This window comes from Phalangium opilio, unplaced genomic scaffold, assembly GCF_054372755.1.
Source record: "Phalangium opilio isolate 3A_F unplaced genomic scaffold, DU_Popi_V2 ptg000105l_1, whole genome shotgun sequence".
In the NCBI taxonomy this organism is placed as follows: domain Eukaryota; kingdom Metazoa; phylum Arthropoda; class Arachnida; order Opiliones; family Phalangiidae; genus Phalangium; species Phalangium opilio.
The window spans coordinates 11,182,254-11,210,245 of record NW_028324207.1 but is presented as its reverse complement, the minus strand read 5'-3'; the positions used below and the strand labels follow the sequence as shown (position 1 = coordinate 11,210,245).

The following is a 27,992-nucleotide window of genomic DNA, read 5'->3' as shown; positions in this document are numbered from 1 at the left end:
AAGAGCAGAAACGATTTAGGACTTGTTTTAGTATTTTATTCTATTTTTATAAACATCTTTCAAGGACTGAGTGAAAATGTGTGTTCCATTTTCGATTGCGTTAATTACATTACATTAATTGTAAATGTTGAGATTTCGGAAAATAACAAATTTCACACGCGTGTTAAAAATACAACACGTGACTCTCATGTTACGTTAGAAAAATGTTTTCACTACAAAAATTACTAAGAAGTTCTTTTGCAGTATAAAAATCACAAGATATTTTTATTTAGTATTTTCAAGGCACTCCGCCCGATTTTAAGCTCTCTAATTAAGAAAATTAATTAAAACGTAATTAATTAAACCGTAATTATAGGAAAACATAGATATAATAAATGAAATGTAAACCTATTGTGTAGCGGGATCATTTTAATTTTAAATCGGGGTTCAAAATTAATTAAGCTTCAATTAAAAGCTCTCTAATTGCGAAAAATTAATTAAAACTTAATTAATGAAACCCAAATTGTGGGGTCATAGATATCATAAATGAGATATAAAATCCCTGAGTGGGATCATTTTAATTTAAAATCGGGGTTCAAAATTGATTAATTAAGCTTCAATTAAAAGCTCTATAATTTCGAAATATTTAACTTAATTACGGAGAGACTTTAAAACCATAGATATAATTAATAAAATATAAAAAAAATCAAGAGATTTTAATTTAAATTAGGTAAATTCTAATTAGCATTTAAGCTCTCCAATTAAATTAAATTTAATGATTGAAAGGGGAGGGGCTTTTAAAACCATAGATATAATTAATAAAATAAAAAAATATTAAACTAATCTTATTTTAAAATTAAAATAAGATTAAGGTCAATTAGTGTTTAAGCTCTCCAATTTAATTTAATTAAACCATGATTGAAAGGGGGAGGAGCCATAGATATAATAAAATAAAATAAAATAAAAATCAAACAGGGCATTTTAATTTTAAAATTAGATTAATGTCAATTAGTGTTTAAGCTCACCAATTAACTTAATTTTAATCCGATTTTAATCTTAATCTTTCAAATTATAAAATTAATCTACGCATGATGGGAAAATAGTGGGACTTAAAAACCATAGATATAATCAATAAAATATAAAAAGAATTAAAAAAGGATTTAATTTTAATTTAAATTAGGGTTAAAAATTTAATTCCCATTACCAAGAATTAATAAATTGTAAATGAGAGAATGAAGATCACGATTGTCTATTTATCTTTAAGCTCCCTAATTAACTTAATTAAATCACGATTAAAATAAAAAAAAAAGAAATTTAAATTGGTTTTAAAAATTAAATTGGGCGTCACCAAGAATTAATATATTGTAAATGAGAGAGAATGAAGATCGCTTTGGGTCAATATAATCTCGTTATCATAAGCAACACCCTTAACCAAAAGTATTCGCTTAAAATACTTGATTCCGGATTAATACGTTAAATCAAAATAACTGTTTTTAATAAATTACAAAAAATTAATTAATCTTTGGTTAGGTGAAAATTAAAAAGGGGGCGTGGTCAATTGAAACTACAAAAGCGTATTAAAAATTGGGGCGTGGTCAAATGAAAATATACGAAAGAATTTAAAGGGGGCGTGGTCAATTGAAACTAAAAACAAATTTAAAATAGGGGCGTGGTCTATTGAAAATATACTACAGAATTTAAAAGAGGGGCGTTGTCTATTGAAAATATACTACAGAATTTAAAAGAGGGGCGTGGTCTATTGAAAATATACTACAGAATTTAAAAGAGGGGCGTGGTCTATTGAAAATATACAACAAAATTTAAAAGGGGCCTCGCTTATTGAAACTTCGCTACAAATTTAAAAGGGGGCGTGGTCAATTGAATATATACTACAAAATTAAAAAGGGGCATGGTCGATTGAAAATATACTACAGAATTTAAGGGGGCGTGGTCAATAAAAAATAAAAACAAATTTAAAATTGGGGCGTGGCCAAATGAAACTAGGTCACAAATTAAAAAGGGGCGTGGTCTATTGAAAGTATGCTACAACAAAATTAAAAACACAATGACGTATATTACTATAGTATTATTATATTTGGGGGGCAGGGAGGGAGGGAGGGGGGAAAGAAAACGTTTACTTTAAGGGGCTTGCTTGGCTCCAATGTTAATTGTTAATCGCGTTGGTTTGACAAGCCCCTAAAAGGCTATAGTTTGTTTTTATCACAATGGCACTTTACCCTCAAATTTATTCATTTCACAATTTACGTTTTCGCCCTCTTGTTACGCGCGAACTTTAAAAGTATAAAGGATCAAAAATCAACACTAGGAATAATAGCCAGTACTCCAAAAGTAATTGGTATTCCTAGTGTTGCCTTCAATTCTGAGATTGCAGTTTTCTTTTCCAAAAATAGTTTAGACCAATAGGAACGCTCGAAGGTAACGAGATTCGGGTTCATGCGGTATTCCTAGTGCCGTTTTTAATTCCCCTTGTCTTTTGCAAAGCGATTTTTATTTTAATCTCTTAATTGTTCTTAATTCACATCAGTCAATTAGAATTAGTTTAGTTGGGCGTGGTAACCATATAAAGGGGGAGTGGTAACCATATCAAGGGGGAGTGGTCAACATATCGAGGGGGAGTGGTCAACATATCGAGGGGGCGTGGCGAACAGATCAAGGGGGCCGTTATCAGATCGAAGGGGGCGTGGTGATCAGATCAAGGGGGCGTTTCTTAATTGTTCTTCACATCAACCAAATAGAATTAGTTCAGTTGGGCGTGGTTACCAGATCGAAGGGGCGTGGCCACCAGATCAGGGGGGCGTTTCTTAATTGTTCTTAATTCAAATCAACCAAATAGAATTAGTTCAGTTGGGCGTGGTCACCAGATCAAAGGGGGCGTGGTTACCATATCGAGGGCGGGGCGTAGGGGACGGGGCCAAAATATCTATTTCTATTTACAATAAAAAATAAGAAATGTACAAAATGTTCAGGCACCTGATTGTCCTTTTGTTGTCGGCGTTTAAAGCTGATTCGTGACGACTTAAATTGATTCGCTCCTGACATTGAAGCGACACAACCTTTTCAATATAATTTTTTTGGTTTTTTTTTTGGCAAACTCGTGACTCAGATGATAAATTCTCTTGACTTTTTGACCGTGTCATTCCCTCCTCTCTGTCAAAGAACGTAAAACAATTCGCGCCAAGCAACAACATGAACATCATCGTCAACATGGGCGTAAAAGTAACAAGTTGGGAAAGCGAAATAAAGGCCTCTCCCAATCAAGACGAGGGACATCTACCCATTAAGAGGTTTTTCTTAAATAATTAAATAAATATAATTGATATTAATTATTTTAATCGACAGTAATTTGCATTAATTCTAATTAAGTCGTTTTAAGAAACTTTACTCTTAAAAAGATTTTAAACGTTGCTATTGTTGACGTTTGACTTCAAGCGTACGCCTCTTTTATTCTTGGATATTTAGGGTATATAAGGCGATTTATTCAAGGTAAATAAGAAATAGCGCAATTGCGTGAACCTTTGGTGGAGGCCCTAGCTATCATTGGGAGGGCCGGAGGGGGCTAGACGTATCTCGTAACCCTAGCCGATCGCCGCGTACGTACATCTTAACCCTAACGATGATAATGGAGTAGAAGCGCGAGACTAAGTCACTTGATTTCTAAAATAAATGACCGGACTACTAAAAATATTCTTCAAAGTCAAATAAAACTTGCGATATAAGGAATGATTAGTCATATAATTAATATTTGTTAATATCTCCGACTAATTTTTGGCGTTTATAACCATAGTACCCCAAATAACGCGCTACTCCAGAATCAAACACAGATCCTCAATTCCTGTTTAACTCAAAATTAGCAAACTGAGTCAGAGAATTATTTTCCTTGTTCATTCTTTGGATGTAATATCAAGAAGCGATATCTATTTTATTAGGGAGAAGGTATAATTTCGCCGCCACATTTATAATCTAGCTCTTTATCTCCTGCAGTCCAAACAAACTTAGCCTGTCCGGAATCCGGAGTTACCCCCCCCCCCGCCTCTAAATTTCAACCAGCACCAAGAGTGGGGTGGCGTAGCGGTTAGCGCTTTCGCCTCGCAGCAAGAGGATCCCGGGTTCGATCCCGGACTGTGGCACCGGGTGAAAATCTGGGAACAAATCCTTCTGCGTAGAGTTTGCAGGTTCTCTCCCCACTTGTTAAAAAGGAGTTTTCCTCCGCGGTCTAACCCGGTTTCTCCTTTCCATCAAAACTTGCAGAGGTTAACGGTAATAGTTAGTATAGGGCGCTGTAGGTTAGCTGTGGCATAGGGGCTAGCCACCACCCCTCTATGCATTGTAAAGGGACCCACCTGTAAACAAGCCACAGGCTTAGTGTGGAAATCCCTTCATAGACAAAAGCTTAGATTATTATTATTATCTCATTGGTTCTTGAAAACTGTGCACGTCAGCGTCACAACGCCAATGAGTACGAAAATGACTTGTATTTGTCCGACTGAGGAGAGTGTAGCGAAATAGCCCGGGGCCTCCTTTTACGTCCCCCCCCCCCTTGTATTCTGAAAGGGGGACTGGGACTATGGCGCGCGCCAATACTTAGGCATCTTATACCTTCTCCCTAGTAAACTAGATATCACTTCTTGATTACACCAAAAAAGGTTCCCCATATAAGAAGGTAACTTCAGGGTTCGAGCGAAATGTTTCAATTGAAAATCCCTGACTGTTTCCAAGTGCTTATCCCTTGACCAAATTTTGCCAGTACCAATATCCCTGGGACCGTTTTAAGTACGTGTTTACCAGCAGAGCCCACTTCATAATTACACCTGCTGGCCCATATTTATCATTGCTCGAAGCAATCATGGTCTAATACATCAAACGAAATCCCTGACCTTTGTCTGACTTTGTAGGACAAAACTTTAAATCCCTGACTTCAAACCCCAACCATTTTCCATATCCCTGACTAATCCAGGTTCCCTAAGAGAACCCTGGTAAGTTATGGGACAACACTTAAAATCGGCCCTGACTTGAAACCCCAACCATTTTCCATATCCCTGACTAATCCAGGTTCCGTAAGAGAACCCTGGTAAGGGATGCCTAAATTTTCAATTAAATTGAACTCGAGTTAAAGCTTACCTGTCTCATGATGGTCCTCATTTCATCCATGACACTCTCGTAGATGGGTTCCTCCTCGATGACCGTGGGTTCTATTCTGCGGGCTTCCAGGGACTTGGGCGTGGGTTGCGGGGTCCACTGGAGGCTCGGGCTCCCCATCTCGTAGTTTCTCCTCTGACTAGGCGTGTACGGACACAGGGGATCCATTCTCCCGCCACCCATTCCCCCTCTCAACGTACCCACGTAATGCTCCATCATGGCGTCCTTCTGGAGGTCGACTAAACACACCCCAAAACAAATGGTAGGGTGGTGACGTCCAATTCAGAACACTTTTTTAAAATTACATAATATAGCGTATTTTTGGCAATTGCAGATATTATTTGTGTTCGTAGACTTGTAGATCGAACCTTTGCGCATATTTTAAGCTCCTTTTCATCTTTCTAATGTAATTATTAAGTGAGAAAATAGGTTTTTCCCAAACTTTGTAGTTACGTCGTATTCGGAACAATTGCATCTAATTCGGAACTAGGGTGGTTTTAATTCGGAACAGGGGGGTTTTAATTCGGAACAGGGTGTTTTAATTCGGAACAGGGGTTTTTAATTCGGAACAGGGGGGTTTTAATTGGTAAAGGGTGGTTTTAATTGGTAAAGGGTGGTTTTAAATCCGAGCAGGGTGGTTTTAATTTGGTACACAGGCTAAGAAAACAGAAAACTCACTTTCAATGAGGTTAATAAATATAAATCTTTATTTTGAAAAACAATGCACTAATAATGGTTTAAAAGAACGAGTTAAAAAGGCAATCATCACAGCGGTGTTGGCTAATGTTTTCTTGTTCTTCTTGATCTCCTTGCAAACTGGAGCAGTCAAAACAATACCAATATTTGCAGATTTTGCAGCATACCCATAAGGTATTTTCGCTCTGGCTATCCCAGCGCTTCTTGCAAATTTTACAAACAGTTTTATTATTTGCGGTTGGAGTCTTGTTGCGATTTTTCCTTTTGTCTTTTATTTGCCTCATTTTTTCGGCTTTCATTTCCAACTTCGAGCGTTTCTTCTCTTCACGTTCAATTATTAACTTCTCCTTTTGTTTCTCCTTAGCGAGCTTACGCTCAAGCTTCTCTGTCTCAAGCCTTTCCTTATCCTCCTTCTTCTTAGTCATAAGAGACATAAATTCAGGGCCTGTTAGGTGTTGCGGAATTTCACTACGCTTCCGTTTCGGCTTTTTTATTTGATCCCTCGTGGGGTATGCTAGAATACCCTTAAACGATGGCGTTTTTATTAGGCCTACACTTGACAATGAAGATGACGGTTGGGAAAACTGGTTAACACTCGAAGCCCCTGCTTGCTCAATAGTCGAAACAGAATCTTCGGTAACCGCTGAAGATGATGCTTGTTCAACAATCGAAGTCGGCTGACGGGTAATGGTTGAAGTCGGCTGACGGGTAATGGTTGAGGTCGGCTGACGGGTAATGGTTGAGGTCGGCTGACGGGTAATGGTTGAGGTCGGCTGACGGGTAATGGTTGAGGTCGGCTGACGGGTAATGGTTGAGGTCGGCTGACGGGTAATGGTGGAAGTCGGCTGACGGGTAATGGTGGAAGTCGGCTGACGGGTAATAGTAGCCTTTGGAGGCAGGAACATGCCGTTGGCTGTTTGCTTAGTTGGAGGTATAAATCTACGTGGTGTGGAAGACTGTTTCTTTGTAGAAGAGGGCACATTGGCAGACGAAGAAGGAAGGGTTGTTGATGGCACTGTCTGATCTTCAACAATGTTGGTTGAAGGCATTGATGTAGCTGGACTTTGTGAATGTGTGTGCCGATGTTCGTCGGCATATATCTCAAGATCGTCATCCGGTTCTGGGTTTAAAAGGTCATTAAGAGAGGCTAAAGCGGTAGTAAAATGAACCCCTTGGGTCTGGCCAACTTCGGTCTCTTTCATTTCGGAGTGGGCTCTCTTAAGGCTTTTCCACGCAGTGATCAATGGATCCGGCCGAATATCAAAGCCGTTACCTTCAGCTGCTGCTAAATCTCTCATGGTCTTTTCGCCCATGACTTCTTCTAAGTATTTCACGGCTAACCCCATTTTCTCAGACGGTTTAGTTGCGTTGATGGCATCGTCAATCGGTTCGTCTGCTGGAAGAGGAAGATCGTTCTCAACTCGGGCGTTTTCGTACAGTTCCGATGGTACTAACTTGGTTTCGTCGATGGCGTGCCTGTTAACAGGATACGTACCGCTCGCTCGAAAACCGTTAATTATGTTGGTGGGAGTTACGGAGTCTTGCCAGCACAATCGAAATACCGAGGAAAACGATTTCTTGTCCACAAATTTACCAGGTTTATCCGCTTGAAATTGTTGAACGGCTTTTGTCCAATTAGTCTTCATTGCCTTATAGACCGAGACATCGAGTGCTTGCAAAATATGGGAGGAATGGGCCGGCAGTAAATAGAGGTGAATATCATTTTCGCGACAGAGTTGGCTGACGTCTAAATTGACGTGGCTTCTATGTCCATCGAGTAGCAATACCACAGGCCTAGCTGGTGGGATGCACTGCAAGAAATGATTTTTCATCCATCCGAAAAACAAATCTGAATTCATCCATCCAGAATCCGACAACGCAAAACGAGATCCATCCACTCCACCTTCTAATGGATTGTGAGTGAGACGAGTCCCACTGTATATTTGAAACGGTGGAATTGCGCTTCCGGACGCGGACACCGCGCATAGTACAGTTATCTGCGTTCTGGGGTCCCCAGCAATTTGGAGCACATTTTTTTGCTGTCTGGAAGCAAGTACCTTCCCGCATTTTGGAGATAGACAAAAGCCACTCTCGTCAGCATTCCAAATGCGGTCTCCGCAGTTATGTATCATCCCAAGGCTTGAAATAAAGGCGTGATATCCTTGAAACCACTTATTGATTACGGATGGAGTACACGCAATGGCTCGCGCAATATGCAAAGGCTCTGGTGTTCTTAATTTGATGGTTGGGTGCCGTTTCAGAAATCCACGGAACCATTCTCTCCCAGGTCTGTTATTTTTGAATGAATTTTTGCGCCCTTCTCTTTCAATCAACCGTTGAACCATTTCCATAATTTGGCACTTAATCCGTCCATAACCAATTTTGGACATGTTAACAGCCCAATCTGCTAATTCATTCTCCTCTTCGGTGGTCAATATTGTCTTCCTTCCGGCTTGTGAACTCCCGTACTTCATCGTGACCTTGCTGTGTAAGGTGGTTGTTGGTATTCCATAGGAAGCAGCGGCTTTTCGCAAGGATATTCGCTTTTCAATAACATCTTTTGCGGCATTCTTAAGGTCTTCATCCTCGTATTTAGATTTATTTTTACGCTTTTGATACGCGCCTAAAATTAATTAGAAACCTAATTAATGGTCCAAGGCATAAGTTAAATCTTAAGTGGCACGCGGCAGACATAGGACTGTAGTTAGGCTTATAGTTTTTCGAATAAAACCAAGGTAAAACTTATAACAAATCCCCTATTTATTTAATAATTCTTTACATGGTCTTATGCATTAAACTATAAAACAAAATTTTCGTTTAATAAACGTAGGTACCTACCGATTTCGTCCAAATCCATCTTTAGATGATCACGATGATTTTTGCTTTGAGTTTGAATCTCGCGGCCTAATGTTAAAATGTTTTTAGTTGACGCCTAACCCGATAGAGGCCGCGAAATAGCGGTGGAAATACCGCGTTTTGGCGCGAAGTGAAAGAATAGTCTGCTATTGGTGTTATACAGTCTTTAAAAGTTTGATCTTTTACTTAACGAGGTTCACGATTACCATAATTATAGGTTAGGATGAGTTTAGTACAAGTAATCAAGAGGGCAAGCGGTGTATTTTTCATCGTTCCGAATTAGACGTAATGAACATATTTTTTGATTAGGAATTGTGAGTGAAATATCTTTTCTACCATATTCCCAAGGGTCATAAATTGTAGCTAAAGAGTGGTACTTTCGTTTGAAATCAGGTGAGTGAGCGTACCTTTCCTCATTCGTTCTCGAAACCTTATTTGCTGAGGCCATGGCAGTGACATTCCCTAAAATTTCCATTAATTTAATATGCTTAATTTGGGTACTCTGCTAATTATTGTCGTATCTTCTCGGGATGTTTTCTTACAATCTCGGGATGATTTTCAATGGATTCGCGATGAATCATTGATATTTTAGGCGTCGTTTTCTCGGAATTGAAGCCCCCAAAACAAATTTAAGCCTATTTTTAAAAAAGTGTACCGAATTAGACGTGTTCCGAATTAGACGTCACCACCCTACCCATATTTAAGTCTTTAGACAGGGTTCGGACGAAATTTCTCTGTTCAAAATCCCCGATTGTTTCCAGGTGCTTATCCCTGACCAAATTTTGCCAGTACCAATATCCCTGGGACCATTTTAAGTACGTGTTTACCCGCAGAGCCCTGCACTTCATGGTGACACCTGCTGGCCCATATTTAGCACAAGCTGTTATTCCCTTGGCGTCGCTCGCGTGTAATAAGAACTTCCATTAAAATGGTATAAAGAATGGGTGGGAGATTTTACTGATTCGACTAATATTTTGGTGTATCCGTACCCTAGCAGCGAATTAAGGGCCTCGGCGTTGTCCGTCAGCCCCTCCCTAGGGACACGCATTTTTGGTATTATTACTTTTCACGCGGACATTATATTCCATAAAGAAGGGTTTTTTAGTTTCTGGCCGCCATTTAAAAAGATGGCAACAAATCGAACCCGAAAGACCGCATTCAGCCCGTCTATAGGTTAAAGTGCACTAAATATTTGCGAAATCGGTTGAAACGCGGTGCGGACTTTGTTGCATGGAGAAGATGTTTTTTACATTTAATGGGCGCCATTTATTAAGATGGCGGCGGATTGGGGGGGAAATCTTTCTTAGCACGCGCCTACTACTTATGAGTAACGTTCCTGCAAATTTTCAGCCTTCTAGGGGGCAAGCGGTTTGGGCTGGCCGTTGATTATCAGTCAGTCTGTTAGTCAGGACTTTGATTTATATAGATATAGATTTCTCGAAGCATGGTTTGATATTACGAAACGAAATTCCTGACCTTTCCCTGACTTTTCAAGAAAAACCCTTAAAACCCTGACTTTTTAAGAAAAAACCCTTAAAACCCTGACTTTTTAAGAAAAAACCCCTTAAAACCCTGACCTTTTAAAAAAAACCCCTTAAAACCCTGACTTTTTAAGAAAAAACCCTTAAAACCCTGACTTATTAAGAAAAAACCCCTTACAGCCCTGACTTATTCCCCTTTTTTCCCAAATCCCTGACTTATCCAGGTTCCGTACGAACCCTGTTTGAGCTTATAGGCCTACATAAATACGTAACAGTTCCACAAAACATAGGACAACTGTTCTTGCATTCATTAACCATTTTGTAATAGATAGGATAGTTGATGGTGGTCTTACTTGGATAAGGCAACTGAATGGAAGGCGGACGCCTGTAATAGACAAAGAGGCAAGCTCCAATGACGATGGCCACAATGAGGACAGTGGCCACGATGACCGGTATGACGATGTACATGGTCTGGATGATGGCCATCTCCTCTTCATTCACTTTAGCCACGCTCCCGCTGGACCCTTGCTGACCAGTCGCAAGGGCGGTTCGTATGGACACTGTTTCACTTGGTTCGCTGTCCCCGAAGGACCCGTGCGAAACCAAATAGATCTGGTACATTTTTCCCGGATCCAGATTGGTCAAGGTGAACTTGTTGTTGTCGTCGGACAGTCGAGAGATCTTTAGTTCCTTCCATTCGCCGTCATGGCCACGGTAAAAGACGGTGTACCCCGTAACGGTGTATTCCTCCGCCGTCGTCGAAGCCCGTAGGTGCAAGGTGCTGGCGCTGACCGTCAAAATGGTCAACATCGGACGGGGAGGCGCTTCTGGAAAAACGTAACGCGCAAGTCCCCTTATATCAAAAGCAAATAGAAAGAACGGGAAGTTCATGAAGCGGTAAGGCCGAGAGACTTCTATTAGGGGAGGAGCTAAGATTTGTAAGATAATTTTAGTGGTGGGTTCAATCCATTAAATCACGTCTAGCGCTTGAAGTGCGTACAAAGACCTTAAAAACCACTTTTTCTCAAAAATTCTACAGGACTGGTAGGGCCAAGACCCTATAAACCATCCATAATGTACTAAGACTAAAATCAGGTATTTCTAGTGATTTTGTACCCGGTGCTACTAAAAAACTACGAGGTATTTAGCTTCCGGAATACTTTTAAATTAACAAGTAACCATTCAAGGTGTGCCTTGCAAAGTTTAATTAAAATCGGGCAAGTTTAAGTAGGGCAAAAATATCTTTGGTCAAAATTGTTAAATTAGCCCTTTATCTATAATCAAAACTGAAAATTAGCCGTTTCTCCATTTTTTTTCTTTCTGATTGGTTGATAACTAAACTGGTAATCCCACAACTACCAAAAGACAACCTAAAACGAGAAATACGACACTTCTTACTTTTTAGGCTTAGCTCCCCATAGAAAAAGCATGGGATTTTAACTGTTTTTGTAACAGGTACTACTAAAAAACTACGAGGAATTTAGCTTTCGGAATACTTTTAAATTAACAAGTAACTATTCAAGGTGTGCCTTGCAAAGTTTCGTTAAAATCAATCAAGTCCAAGAATAATAATAAGCGTATAAAAGATTGGGTGGCAAACTTTATCCTAAAATCAAGTTTCAAACGAATGCTAATTCTTACCTCCTTCTCGCGTCCTGACTTGCAATTCGACGGACGGTGGTCCAGTGCCGACGTTATTGAAGGCTTTGACGATGACGTGGTAAGTGGAAGACTTGCGCAATCCCCTGAGGATATGGTGATTGGTGGCGTTGGTGAAGGGGGCCGTGTAGAAACTGTAACCCGGGTTATTGGAGGAAAGCGATTTGTATCCAACGTAGAAACCGAGTAATTGTCCGTTCCACGTCTTGGGACTGGGAGGTTTCCAAGAGACTCGAACGAAGGTGGCGCCCGAACCGTCCACCTTCAAATCCGTCGGGGCCCCAGAAGGTTCTGACCAATTAAAATTAAGCGCACCATTAAGTACAATATAATCCGCAAAAAATCAACGACGCGTCTCTTAAAACCTTTGGATATTTTTAAGGATAGCCCCTGCTCTCCCAAATTATACGAAATTCATAGATATCTAAATTAGACATCTATGCTCTACCATTGAAAATCGTAATTACAGTTACCATGGTAATTTACCCGAGAAAATAGTGAATTACAGTTACCATGGTGAATTACCGTCGAAATTACCATGGGTAATTTACCCGAGAAAATAGTGAATTACAGTTACCATGGTGAATTACCGTCGAAATTACCATGGGTAATTTACCCGAGAAAATAGTGAATTACAGTTACCATGGTGAATTACCGTCTAAATTACCATGGGTAATTTACCCGAGAAAATAGTGAATTACAGTTACAATGGTAAATTACCGTCTAAATTACCATGGGTAATTTACCCGAGAAAATAGTGAATTACAGTTACCATGGTAAATTACCGTCCAAATTACCATGGTAATTTATCCGAGAAAATCGTGAATTACAGTTACGATGGTAAATTACCGTCCAAATCACCATGGTAATTTACCCGAGAAGATCGTAATTACAGTTACCATGGTAATTTACCGATTTAGAACCCCAAGTACTACACCGCGATGGAAAGGGTTCCAACGCATCGTTATTAAAACACTTCCGCTATTTATATTGGTGTCTTTAACCTCGTCAAATCCCATCTGTTGAAAATCAACCTCGACAACATCAAAACACTAATTTTACATAAACACCCGTTTATCTCGTATTCGCAAGCTGTCGCCAAAACTGAGCGGTTAAAAACAAGCTTTGCTTCAATTCAATTCAAAATCACCGCCGCAATAGTAAATAATGGGTAGTTTAATCGGACACCTGATGCCCGGCTCGTTTTTCGTACTGTTCGGGATTCATTGGGCAATTAGCACTTACAAGCGATGGTTCTTCAAGAAATCTCTCTCATTGTTAATAAACAATCAGAATGGAAAAACCGAGATGACCACAACAACAATTTACGTCAACAAAGCCAGTTCGAAGTTGCCTCGTTGTTTCAAAACGTGGAGATCCGAAGCCAGAATTAAAATATGCGTTGCAATACTCGGTATCACCATGGAAGTTGTCGACCAAATATGGAGTAAGTACAATTTCAGTTTAATCCGAAAGTATATAGTGTAACGGCCATACCGCAAATGGCGTTACCCCTGGTAGGCCGTTGCTCCTCATAACGTTAAAATTAGCGAGCTTGGGCCCACAGGGCCGGAAATAAGAAAAAACATTTATAGGACATGTGTCCAGTGACCCCCTATTTGTCTGGTAAATTTATTGGACATTGTCCACTGGCGTGTGCATAAATAGTGTCGCATCTTCATAGTCAAGCTATCAAAACTTGGGAAAATTTATTGGTCAAATGTCCAGTGACCCCCTTAGTTTTTGAAAAAATTATAGGATATTTTAAAATTTTATTGGACAATGTCCAGTGTCCTGCGCTTATTTCCGGCCCTGGCTTGGGGTGGCAGCGGAACGAGCACACCTTGTAAAACTATCAGGGGGGTCTGAGAAAGTCCTATTGCACCGCGCAACTGTCCTCGTCGGAATCCCGACAGAGACTTAACCCCTTGACCAAAAGTCAAGGGGGAAGGAACCCTTAGACCCGACTCGAGACCCTGTGTCTATAAAAAGAGGGACCGAGAGAGATCTTTTGGCTGCTGACGGAGGAGAGGAAGCTCTGCTTTTTATTTGTATTTTTTGTTACGTTACTTTTTACTTTTTTTACTTTAAACGATGACGGGGTCACGGGGTGAGTGGAAATAAATTATTGTATTGAAAAACAGTGCTGTATTACTCTAGGGTAAGACTACCAGTTTTGTGGGGCTTACAAACGATATATAAACCACAAAGTACACTTCGTTGAAACTTGCTGGGTGAAGCCCCTCCCCTCCTTTATCCCAGCCAGAATAGTGTCTAGCCCCTTCCCCTCTGCCGCGTATGATTACCTTCCCGGGTGACCGTGGCACCCAGGGAACAAGCTGAGGGAGCAGTCTGGGAAATAAGGATATTTTTTAAACTAGTCCTTTGGACCAGTGACCCCCTAGTTTCTGAAATAATAAACTGCTCTCCGGACTGGTCCCAGCCCCCTTTGTTCTCCTATAGATTTGCAATTGATAAACTGGTTCCAGGGACCAGTAACCCCATGCATTTCTTGAATTTAAAAAACTAGTCCAAGCAATTAAAGGAATAGCGAACTGATTTAAAAATTATCTCAAATCTAAAGAAAACCGTACTTTTTTGAGAGTTTAAACTCTTCTGATTCCAAAAATATGCTTGAATAATATTTAAATATGAAGGAAAACACAGAAAAAACACTTCGAAAACGTGAAATTTGGGGGCAAAAGCAAATTTGCGGAGAAGATAGTTGCCGGGTTTTTCTCCTTGCTACGTCACTCACGGCATTTCGCGGAAAAGCCAAGCGCGTGCGCCCGAGACTTCCGAGCCTACTAACGTCGCGCGAATCTGAATAAAATAGGCTTAACGCGGCGCTGAGACACTAACAGTCGTCACGTGAGCAACATCTAGACTGAAAATTTCTCCTTACTACGTCATCAAACGAAACAAAATTTAACTAGGCCTTTTCCAAACGCAATACTTTGATTGCAATTTGTATAAATTTCTACAAAAGTAAACATATCATAATAAACTAGATTTTTCAAGGATTTTTTTCGCATTTTAAGTTTGTGGATGACGAAAATTATGGCACTAACTCTTTAATATACTGGTTTTGGACCAGAGGAAGTGCACTGCTATTTCCCAGACTGGCCGTGAATAGGCTCATAAAGTAGTTCTCAGATGGTAGCTCCAGTGCCAAAAATCAACGTTTGGATGGCCAACATCGTGTAAACCTATTTTTTCAAGAAGCAGCTCTTCCCTGATTGGTTAGTTCCTGTAGGCGGTTTCGTAATTAATTCAGAGGAGGATAGTTTGCTTATTTCAGTTTACATGGCGTCTACAGTTAACCAAAGGCAGCTAGGGACAGGACCGGAAATAATTAAAATTTCTAATAGGACATGTGTCCAGTGACCCCCCATTTGACTGGAAAATTTACAGGACATTGTCCACTGGAGTACTGTGCAAAATTAATGCGGCTTCTTCAGAGTCAAGCTATCAAAACTTCGTAAAAGTTATTGGTCAAAATGCGCAGTGACCCCCTTAGTTTTTTAACAAAATCATGCGAAATTTTAAAATTTTATTGGACAATGTCCAGTGGCCTGCGCTTATTTCAGGCCCTGGCTAGGGAATCGTTAATGAAGCGTACTTTTTGTTTTTATATCTATATACCTTTGGTACAAGCGCCGTTCAGGCTTAAAATATACAGATATAAAACTGGGACTATCACGATAAAAGAACCAAACTTCTTCTCTCTTTTCAGAAGCAAGGTTTGAGTACGCCAATCTTCAACACGTCATCATGTTCTCCATGTCATTCCTCTCTGGTTTAACGGACATGTTGACGGTCCGCAACCCCACGATCCTACCACCCAACTCGGACTACGCTATGCTTAGCCTAATGGGCCTGGTTTGCGGGACACTCTTCAAACTACACGGCCATACCGGCCTTCATCTCCACCTGCACGACCTGCTGGCCTACTGTTTCTGGGCGGGCGTGGTAGCCCTAGCCATCGAGGTCCGGTTCAAGGACAACCCCTTGGGGTCATTGTTAAGGTCGTGGCTCTCTTTGTTGGTTGGGACGTGGATGGTTCAAACGGGGTTTCTTTTATACCCTTTACGAGAAGTCAAAGGTCATTGGGCCCAGCACGATATCCTATTGATATCGTCTGCTATTTTCGGAGTTCACGTCTTACTCGATCTGTTGGTGATCTTGGGTTTGGGTTGTTTCGTTTATTTTAAGTATTATGATAACGTTTTCAGTAAGGGTTCGGTCAAAAGTGGACAGAGGTCATTTCAAATTTAGTAACCAAAGTGAAATTTATACAGGGTTCGTACAACTTTTGGAAACCGATTTCCATGAGTTTTCCAGGGTTTTTTCTCCCATATATTTCCCTGAGTTTTCCATGTTTTTTCCAATGTATATTTCCCTGAGCTTTCCATTTTTTCAGGGTTCGGTCGAAATTTTTACATAGAAAAACCCTGACTTTTCCAGGTTATCCCTGACCAAATTTTGGCAATATCTCTGGGACCATTTTAAGAATGTGTTTACCAGAGCCCACTTCATCACCTGCTGGCCCATACTTATCATTGCTCGAAGCAATCATGGTTTGATACACCAAACGAAATCCCTGACTTTTTAGGAAGAAAATTTAAATATCCCTGAGTAATCCAGGTTTTCCAGGTTCAGTACTAACCCTGGTATTTTCCCATATATTTCCTTGAATTTTTCAGATTTTCCCAAAACCAAAGTAATAACCTCACAAATTTCCCTGCATTTTACTAAAAATTCTAAACTTCCACGGGTTTTTTGTCAATTATTTATTTCCCTAGTTTTCCATATTTTCCAGATTTGTATGAACCCTGAATTAGGTTTTCGTGTTTCTCATATTTGTCGCAATGCATGATAAAAAATAAATAAATAATTTACCGAAGTTGAATCTTTAATTTCAAATACCAATTAGCGTAGCTTATTCCTGATCAGCGCCACCAACCCATAGCGGCGACTTTGAGAACTACTGTAAGCGGCAAGCCAATCAGATGTCGCTAAAATCTGGTGACGTCACTGACTAACACTCTCGGGGTCTTACCAAAAATGACGTCACCAGATTTTAGCGACATCTGATTGGCTTGCCGCTTACAGTAGTTCTCAAAGTCACCGCCATGGGTAGGTGGCGCTGATCAGGAATAAGCTACGCTAATTAATCCCCAAATCAATCAGGGTTTGAAAAACTAACCCGCGTCATGAAACTCAACTTATACAGGGTTGCCACGGAATTTTCAGGGCCAAATTCCCTGACATCCTTTTTAGGCCGAAAGTGTGAATGCTTACAGCACGTTTTAAGTGGTGCTTATAATTAAATAAACTCGAACCACATTAAAGGAATAGCGACGTGATTTAAAAATTATCTCAAATCTAAAGAAAACCTTACTTTTTTGAGAGTTTAAACTCTTCTGATTCCAAAAATATGCTTGATTAATATTTAAATATGAAGGAAAACACAGAAAAAACACTTTGAAAACTTGAAATTTGGGGGGACAAAAGCAAATTTGCGAAGAAGATTTTTGGCGGGTTTTCTCCTTGCTACGTCACTCACGGCATCTCGCGGAAAAGCCAAACGCGCGCGCCCGAGACTCCCGAGTCTACTAATGCCGCGCGAATATGAATAAAATAGGCTTAACACTTAGACTGAGACACTTATAGGCGTCACGTGAGCGACATCTAGAGTGAAAGTTTCTCCTTACTACGTCATCAAGCGAAACAAAATTTAACTAGGCCTTTTCCAAACACAGAAATTTGATTGCAATTTTACAAATTTCTACGAAACCAAATACGAAAGTAAACATATCATAATAAACTAGATTTTTCAAGGATTTCTTTAGCATTTTAAGTTTGTGGATGACGAAAATTATGTCACTAACACTTTAAGAAGAGATTAGGATGAGGGGGAGAAACTTTCATTGCACTCTTTCAATGAAAAGACTTATCCCCCCACAAATTGCACCCTGTACTAAAATCAAACTCCCTGACTTTTCCCTGACCTTTTCGGCCTATTTTTAAATTCCCTGACCTTTCCAGGTTATCCCTGACCCGTGGCAAGCCTTAAAATACTCGCGCCCCAACCCAACGAGATCAACTCAAGAGCAAAACAAAGTAAATGGTCGCTTACCTTCTTCGGAGGTTGTGAACTGCACTTGTTGTGAAGGTGAACTGGCACCCACGGAGTTCAGAGCCCAAATCCTGGCCCGGTAGGTAGTGGCGGGGTGCAGGTCGTTAATGACGACGGAACTGAGTCCACCAGGATAGGTCAAATTGCGATGTTCCCCCTTGGGGTCCGAGACGTCCCAATATTCTAACAAATACTCCGTAATGGCGCTACTTCCGGTACTGGGTTGACTCCAACGCACTCGCACGTCACGACTCCAAAAGTCAGAGAGTTCCAGGTCCTGAGGGGCGGATGGCTTCTCAGTCACAGTCAACCTGGCCATCATTTCGTCTTGACCAGCCTCGTTGGTCACCACGCAGGTGTAGATGCCGGCGTCACGTGATTTGGCTGATGTCAGGTACAAGCGACTGACGCCCTTGTCCTGCTCTTGCCTGATACGACTGGACTTGTCCTCCAGGGTGTCCTTTTCTTTGACCCATTCGAACTTCAGGGGTTCGTCACCCTCGGCCTTGCAAATTAAGACCGTGTCTTTGCCCTTCTCAACACTCTCGCTCAAGAACTTATCGTGGACTCGAGGGCGGACTAATGGACCAATTAAACAACAATAACGAGATCTCTTTGAACGTCTGGTCTGTTCAGAATCATTAGCAGACGACGCGATGTTCTAGGGCAAATAGAGTCAGTGATGCCGAGAGTTGAGGAACTATTATGGGGACGTGGTCTAAATTGTATGGTCTGAGAACTTCCAATATGGTGGCCCAAAACCGAGTTAAGGGATAGGAGGGTATGACGTCAAAATCATTAACAGACGACGCGGCGTTCTAGGGGCAAATAGAGTCAGTGGTATCGAGAGGGGAGGAGCTATTATGGGGACGTAACGTCAATATTGGTAGACTAAATTGCATGGTCTGAGCAAGAGGAGCTGAAAATTCATCCTTTCACAAGGCTTTTGAAAAGCCCGGCCACCACGGTTTTGGAGTAACAACAACTAGATCCGGTTTTTGTTGATTGTCTAAGCATAAGCAGCGACGCCTTTTATTGTTTAAATTATGTCGGCTGCTTAATTTTGGTGGTGGTAAAGGCTTAATTGATCTCTGGGTTGACCGTTGATGTGCAAAAGGTAATTTTAAAGCAGACAACACCCACGGCACGTGAACAACCAACCGGAAGTAGTTTCTCAAAAGTCAGAGCCGGTACGTCCCTATTTACAAAGTTTCTGCTCCTCTTGGTATATATTCTCTTTGGTCTGAGTCAGCTGACGATTTAGCCAATATGGTGGCCCAGATAGGAGGGTATGACGTCAAATTTTAACTCATGTGTCCCTTTGAGGGGGCAAAAAGCCATCACAAATGGAACCATCTCACCGTAGTACGATCCCACCACTAACCGCGGGGATAAAATGGCACGCTGGCCCTCCCCTTTGTACTTAAGCTACCAGGGACAAACTTATGGCACATATCTTATCAACTTATACTAGACCACAATCAACCAAAAATTGGGAGTTTCTAGTAGGTTTGAACCAATTCCAAGTGACGTAGGCATTGAATAGTTAGTTTTTTTATCTTACCCCAAACTCTTAAGCGCACGGTTTTGGAGAGGGCTTCTCCGACGCCGTTGGAACTTCGGCAACTGTAGGATCCGGCGTCATCCTTGGAAGCCTTGCCGAAGGACAGCGTCCCATTGGCATTCACCCTCCACCTCAAACCGGAACTCCACGACGGATCACCTTTGAAAACAGACAAAAGTGAACCCAGCACCAATCAAAAACTGACCCAAAACATTAGTACTGCGAGATTGGAAAAGTCTGTCGCGAGGTCAACTTAAGAATAGACAAAAATTGACCCATAAAATGTTACTGGAAAAAGACTATGGTCACGTGGGTGGCAATTCTAATTCATCAAATCAACACTATTGGTCTACAAATAATTACTGGCTCACTGTCTACCTTCAACAAAGACAAAGTGAACCCAGCTTCAATTAAAACCTCACCTTGCGAGGGTTCACAGAAAAAACCGGTTCATAATATGTTACTGAACAAGTTGGGGAAACTAAACTAAACCTCTCTGAGACGAGGTACACGATTAAACAGGTTTTTAATTATTAATTATAAATAATTAAATAAATATAATTGAATTTTATTATTTTAATCGGCAGTTATTTACCTTAATTACAGTTAAGTCGTTTTAATAAACTTTATTCCTAAAATCATTTTAAACGCAGCTATTGTTGACGTTGGATTTCTAGCGTATGCCTCTTTTTGGAAATTTAGGGTATATAAGGCGATTGTTACCGAGTTGAGACGAGGTCTATCTACCCAATTAAGAGGTTTTTCTTAAATAATCAAATAAGTTTAATTAAAATTAAATATTTTAATCGACAGTAATTTGTATTAATTATAGTTAAACCGTTTTAAGAAACGTTATACTTAAAATCAGATTAAACATAGCTATTGTTGACGTTTGAGATGTCAATGTAAATGAAGACGGGGCCAAAGACTTGGACAGTTTTAGGGAAAACTTTGTAGAAGAATCGTTGGTTAATAAAGAGAGGTTGGACTTACCGTTTTTGGTCCAGGTGACTTGTGGTTTGGGAGATCCCGATGTCAGACAAGGCAAATGGACATCGTCCCCCAGATCTACGGACAAATCGCTCGGCTCAATCACCCAACTGGGAGGAACTACGCAAGAACACAATTAGAGAACAATTATCAAAAGGAATGAATAATACTCGACGATAAAGCAAATACGAGTTCAATTCATTGATCTTATGTAAAAAATATAAAAATTACAAGTGCACTTCGTGTAACGGGCCGGGCCTGTTCAAATCATGCAATGTGTAGGATCGGCCCGGGCTTGGTTAATGCGTGTAACGGGCCGGGCCGGGCCAGAAAAACCAACTATATACTGGGACCCGGGAGAGTTTCGGATGGGGCCTGAAAAACCTGGCCCGTGCGGGTCTCTGTCCAAACGTACCATTCAATTGAATTAAACTGAACTCTAGAGAATTACTGGACGTAGTTGTTGGTGGGCAATAATTGCAAGGGAGGTGGTGTGGTGTGGTGTGAGTCTTACCTTTGACGAAGAGGGTGGCCGTGGAGGCGTCAGTGCCGCCTTTATTGCTCGCGATGCAAGTGTAGTTGCCGACGTGTTCCTCTTGCAGGGGACCCAGAATGAGGGAGGAGGTGAAGTCGTCCAGTTGCTTGGAGGTCGCCGTTAGATCGGGCGAGATCTCCACATTGTCCTTCAACCACCGGAACACGATGGGGGGAACACCCTCGTAGGCCGTACACGACACACGCGCCGTCATACCCGCCGTGTGCGACGAAGGGAAACTCAGAGGGTTCAGTTTCGGAGGCACTACAATCATAAACACCACGGAAAGAGCTCATTAGCAGGGAAATTTTGATATTGAAAATCCCTGACATTCCCAGCTTGTCCCTGACGCAATATTGCCACCAATATCCCTGGGACCATTTTAAGAACGTGTTCACCGGTAGGGACCATTTTAAGAACGTGTTCACCGGTAGGGACCACTTCAAGATCACACCAGTCAGGGTTCGTACGAAATTTTTACATCAAAAATCCCTGACGCAATTTTGCCAGTACCAATATCCCTGGGACCATTTTAACTACGTATCCGTAGAGCCCACTTCATAATTGCACCTGCAGCCCATATTTAGCATTGCTTGAAGCAATCACGGTTTGATGTTACCAAACGAAATCCCTGACAAATTTCAGGAAATATTTTCAAATCCCTGACCTTTTCCCCTATTTTCCATATCCCTGACTTATCAGGGTTTTCCAGGTTATCCAGGTTCCGTACGAACCCTGAGTTACCTCGGAAGATGGCTCCACTTATTATCAGACATTATAGGGGAATTAAAGACTAGTGGCGAACTCTAATGGGTCCTGGCCAGTGCCGGAAATAAGCACACGACACTGGACATTGCCCGATAAAATTTTATAATGCCCCACGGTGTTTTTTTTAAAAACTAAGGGGGTCACTGGACATTTTGACCAATAAAGGTTTCCGAAGCTTTGATAGCTTGACTTGAGTAAGAAAGATTAGTAGCGAATTGCAATGGGTCCTCGTGAAGCGCTCCCACATTGGGCAAAATGTATAGACATAAAAACAAAAGTACACTTCTTTAACAATTTCCTGTCTTTGGCTGTAGATAACATGTAAACTGAAATAAGCAAACTACCCTTCTCTGAATTAACCAAGCGCCTACAGGAACTAACCAATCAGGGAGGAGCTGCTTCTTGACCTCGCATAGGTTTATAGAAAGTAGTACACGATGCGTGCTGGCGATCCAAACAATCATTTTTGGTTTCAAGAGCTAGCATCTGACCACGGTCACCCGGGAAGGGGCTCGACACTATCCTGGCTGGGATAAAGGAGCGGAGGGGCTTCTCATATATTGCACGGCACCAGCAAGTTTGTTGTTTTTATATCTATATACCTTTGCTTTGGGAGAATAAGAATTCATACTTTAACCAGGGATAGATGTAATTTTCGAAGTAGGAATGGAGAATGGAGAACGGAACGGTTAGTATTTACTTCAGTTAATCCGACTCATAGAACACTGCCCAGTATAGAGCCCCTCCCTCCCTCCTTCCAACACGTAACGAAAAGTTTAAATTATCTTATTGGCTATCACTTAAACAGCTACGTTTTGATGACGTTGCTGACGGGGACGGTGGCGAAAAATAGTGACGCAATTCCTTTTTACCTCTGTCGCTATGACCCCCCTCCCGCCCCTTCTTTCATACCCCACCCCTCTCCGTCCCGGGGAAGGGGGTCCGGGACTTTGACGCGCGCGCCCACGTTACTAGATCTGTTCTCCATTCCTACTTCTAAAATTAAATCTATCCCTGGTAATATTTAGGCCTAGTGCACGGGTTTAATTTTTGCGTTTGAATAAAATTTGGGGGAAGAGAAAATCTAACAGACTGGAGCAGAAAATCGGCAGAGTAATTAAGCATTTGAATAACAAAGTGATTTAGGGAAAGTAAACGCGGTGTAGAGAAGGCATGGAAGCTTGAAGGGGGGCGATCTTGGCAATGATGCAAATTCAGTTTTGATCTGAAATGACGCGCGACATGACGACAACCAGTGTCTTTTAACGAATGAGCGACCAAGCGCGACTCAACAACGCCATAATCGCCTACCCCTCCCCCACCTCATTTTAAAGTCCACACGATACCCTAACGAAATTAGGGCTTACCAATCAACAGAATACAAGTTGTCATTAAAGGAAGGGACCTCTAGAGGTAAGGTTTGCCTTCGATTGCCACGAAATTTTCAGATTTCGTACAATTTTCCCTGACCTTGGCCGCCCTAATTGCTATTGTTTTAAATATAATAATTTCTGATGTGAGTAAACGATTTCAGTGTCTGGTCAAACATGATCTCGCTGAAACGACCATTGAAACGTCACCAGCAGCTCAATGCTTAAACTCTCTGACTTTTCCCTGATCTTTTTGGACAATTTTGAAACTCCCTGACCTTTACAGATTTTCCCTGACCCGTGGCAACCCTTGGCTACTGAAGCGGCGCAATACCGAATACGGAGACTCAAATAAACGGACTCTACCATCGAACCCAAACTAAACAATCAACCACGCCCCCAGTCACCACGTCACATAAGTGGACGCAGGCGCAAAATAATTGTTTGACCTTGGCAGCGTTGCGTGTGGACTTTCTTTGTGTAAGTGTTTAATGGGTATTTTGAAGGGCAAATTAGCGGGAGAGAGGAAGATACAAGCATTTGGCGGCGTCGAGAATTTCCCATCCTTGATTAACCGCATTCAACACACACACTTTCTTTCTTTCCCAGGACAAGATTATGGCCTAAATGTCGAAGCGTGACCACCACTGCTTCAGTAGTCACCACGCCACAGAATGCAGGAGAGAGAGAGAGGAAGAGCTAGCTAGGTGATACGAAAAGATCTCTATCTAGCTACAACTATTAGTTGAGAGAGAGACTAATTGTGCTAATTGATTTCTTACAGGACTTGATCAAAGTGGTGTGCTAATAAATGCTCTAATTTGTCCAAAAAATACCAAGGGGGTGTTACCAGAATGGGTATCATCAAAAATAATATAAGGGACTTTATTTTACTTCTCAGTCTGGTATCACGCGGTGTTCGGAGGAAATTTTTACATTGAAAATCACTGACATTTCATGCGGCTTATCCAGAGTTCGTACGAAATTTTTGTATTGAAAATCCCTGACTTTTCCAGCTGTTATCCCTGACCAAATTTTGGAAATATCCCTGACCAAATTTTGGAAATATCCCTGACCAAATTTTGGAAATATCCCTGACCAAATTTTGGAAATATCCCTGACTATTTTAAGGTGTTTACCAGAGCCCACTTCATCACACTTGGCCCATATTTAGAATTGCTCGAAGCATAGCTTAATATACCAAACGAAATCCCAGACATATCCCTGACTTTTTAGGAAAAAGTTTCAAATCCCTGACATATCCCTGACTTATCCAGGTTGTCCAGGTTCCCTACGAACCCTGTTATCCCTGACCAACCATTTTAAGTACGTGTTTAGCCGCAGAGCCCAATTCAAGCGAAGCAATCACGCTTTGATACACCAAACGAATTCCCAGTGACTTATCCAGGTTTTCCAGGCTTCGTACTAACCCTGGAATTTAAAGGGACACAGTTTATAAGTTGAAGATCTTTCTTCCGAAGAAACTGAGCGGACAACGCTCATTTTAAAGGGAGGGTTCATCACTCAATTTGTCGACAAAAAATACAGAATGGATGCGGATATGATCATGCGAAAAAAGTACAGTCGAAAATGTAACTTCAGGTTTAGGGCTAAAGTTTTGTATCGAAAATCCCTGACTGTTTCCAAATTTTGCCACCAATATCTCTGACCAACCATTTTAAGTACGTGTTTAGCCGCCGAGCCCTGCACTTCATGATGACACCTGCAGCCACTCCAAGCAATCATGGTTTGATATACCAAACGATATCCCTGACCTTTCCCTGACTTTGTAAGACAAAACTTTAAAGGGATTGTAAAGAAGGCATTGGCGGGTGGGTAAAAATTATTTGAAATATGTCAGAGGCACCACGTGACCGGGGAGAGGCGTCACGTGGTTCAAAGAAGCTTAGTTCGTTTTATTTCGAAAGCTACTACCACTTCAGAAGGGAATTGGCGCTGCCATTCGCGAAAAACAAAGGCCTAGACGTTAACTAGTCCCACTTCACGAGGAGTCATTGTATCTTGGCATCACGTGATATCTATGACGTATTTCTAATAATTTTCACCCAACCGCCGATGCCTTCTTTGCAGTCTTTTTAAATCCCCGACTTATCCAGGATCCGTACGAACTCTGAATCGGACTTATATGACCCCAATTTAAATTACGATTGGAGTTTTTCACAGATGACCCCTGAAAATAATGAGCAGCCAACGCTCATTTGAAATCGAAACCGAGCAGACAACGCTCCGTGATTAAACTAAGGCGTCACCCCTTTAAACACTCGAATGAATGGTGACAATCGCAAGCCCCGACTTTGCCCTACCACCCCTCACCCCTCCCTTTCCGTGTAGTCCGTTTTCAATGGGAATTTTTCAATCCTTTCTATTTTTTTGGCATAAAAACAATGCAGTGGTGTCAAAATGCAGGAAATAATACGGCTATTTTACCAATAATACAAAGCAAAGATCACCCGTTATAGAGTAATGGCACCTCCCTGCCTTTGGCTGCGTTACGCTCTATGAGAAATTAACTTGGAGTGCCACTACTCTATTACAGCTTTGATTTAAATTCTGGGAGCCATATACTGCGGAAATTATTTTCATTTCAAATGGATATTTTTGACTAAAGCGGGTACCGTTTTGGTCCCCTCCCCTCCCCCTCAGTGTTGCCAGACTGTTGGTGAGCCAAAAGACTGACTCACGAGTAAAGGGTATTTTTAAACTGGTAATGATTAAAGCAAAAGTTCAGATAACATAACAGATTATACCCTAAAAAGAACGACCTTTTTCTAAATATTAAAGGAATCAAATATTAAACAAAGATTAGTATTAATTAGGGTTTAAAAAAAAAACCCAGGACCACTGCGCCGCCCACTATTGGTTTAGTCGCGTCTGCTAAATCGAACCACTTATGTTATGCGCGTGATCGAGTGGACTATGCCCTACCTTACCCTTACCTCTCTCCGACTGTAAGAATTCAACCATTCCCTTTAGGGGTAAGTTATTCGATTTAGCAGACGCCATTAAGCAGGGTTCATACAACTTTTGGAAGAAAACAAATTTCCCTGAGATTTCCAGGTTTTTCCCGTATATGGAGTATCCTACGGGGCAAATGTTAACGAAGGAGGGAGGGGGCAAATTGGACTATAACGTAATCAAAGGACATCCGCGTATCTCTAGTAGAACAAGAGTTACGAGCCTCCAAAGTTGAGTGTAATGCTATTCCTATGGGGGTGGTATGTTTGTGGACATTTTGCTTAATTACTCGGCCCCTGTTTGAGGCAAATTTCCCTGATTTCCCTGAATTTTACTAAAAATTCTAAATTTCCCTGAGGTTTTTGGGTCAACTATTTATTTCACTGATTTTCCAGGTTTTCCCTGTTTTCCAGGTATGCATGAACCCTGCTTATGTTGTGCGCGTGATCGAGTGGACTATGCCCTACCTTACCCTTACCCCTCTCCGACTGAAAGAATTCAACCAATCCCTTTAGGGGTAAGTTATTCGATTTAGCAGACGCCATTAAACCAATGGCAGGTGGTGCAGTAGTCCTTGTCATGTTTAAGACTAATTAAATGTACTAATATTTAGCCGTTTATTTAAGGTATCATGTTGGCACCAAACCTTTCATTTTTTCCCTAGTTTAAAGGGAAATGTTTCACCCACTGTCTAGAACCTCGAGGCAGGGCTCCCCTACCCACACACACTCTTAACCTTGCGCAACCTTTCCAAACTGTGTTATTCCACTCCTTCTAACCTTACAAACCACCAAAATGTCAATTTTAATTTCTCACAAGGATTGCAATATTGCGTTATTAAAGTTTTGGGAAAGCTAGGCCCTGAAATAGACTTAACATCCAATAAAAACGGGACAAAAAGTTAATGTTAAATGAGTTCTTGTTAAATCAGTTCAACACAACTTAACAATCAATTCAGGCCCCATCTACTCAAGAACAAGTTAAAACAGTTCTTGTTCTTTAAACCTATCCCCTTCTTGCCAACATCTCCTCAGAACTAAAGTTGGTATTGTACACGTTACCGCTAACGCAACCCAATAGGTACATCCAAACAAACCCCAACCCTGCCCACTCCTGTTCCCACGGACATTCAAATAGGTTTAAAAACAAGTTAGTGACTTACCAATAGTTTCTGCTGAAATGACAATCCATGATTGAATTTGAAAACATCCCAACACAACAGCGAAATAAAAGTTACCGCACCTTATAGACATAACTCCGATCCGATGATAAACACAATATCACAATCACACACGAAGTAATCCACTTATTTTTGGCAATAACCAATTAAAACTTGGTTAATTAAGGCGTTTAATTTCTTTTTCACTTAATCAAATAGTCATTTCACGCATTAAAACTAATTTAGAATTAAAATTAAACACGGAAATCCTTGAGAAAAGTGAGATTTCTTCCTCCTTTAGTCCTTTCTTCTTTATGCGCGAACCAAGGCTTAGCGTCGCGACTTGATTTGACGATCATTTGCTCCAAATTTATTGGTAATTAATGCTCATTCCACTTAATTATCACCGTTCACGCGACGCTTAATTATTAAATTACACTTATTTTAATTACGGGAAGCTTAAAATTAACTTTAATGATCATAACTTTAGCAATAACTCTCGTGTCCAGCACCAGCTGAGTCCTGAATCCCGCCAATGGCGATTGGCGACAATAGTGCTGCTAAGCAGAAAAGTCAACTTTCCCACTCCCAGGGGTTTCCTGGAAAAAATTACTCATAGCCATAGTAGGTGGGTCGAATTGGGGGTGAACTGAACTGAAC

The 27,992-nt window shown here is 41.1% G+C and overlaps 1 protein-coding gene across 1 annotated transcript; it reads right to left on the bottom strand.

The window, feature by feature from the left end:
• Nucleotides 1–14: 14 nt before the first annotated feature.
• Nucleotides 15–27,907, bottom strand: LOC149629973 (cell adhesion molecule Dscam1-like). Its single transcript, XM_089851661.1, has 9 exons — nt 27,336–27,907; nt 21,039–21,323; nt 20,528–20,644; nt 19,535–19,693; nt 17,971–18,549; nt 11,811–12,119; nt 10,523–10,996; nt 5,119–5,375; nt 15–3,147 (listed from the first exon to the last, which is right to left on the bottom strand). Exons 1-9 carry the CDS (start codon nt 27,424–27,426, stop codon nt 3,100–3,102), a joined length of 2,319 nt encoding a protein of 772 aa, XP_089707787.1. The 5' UTR covers nt 27,427–27,907; the 3' UTR covers nt 15–3,099.
• Nucleotides 27,908–27,992: the final 85 nt, after the last annotated feature.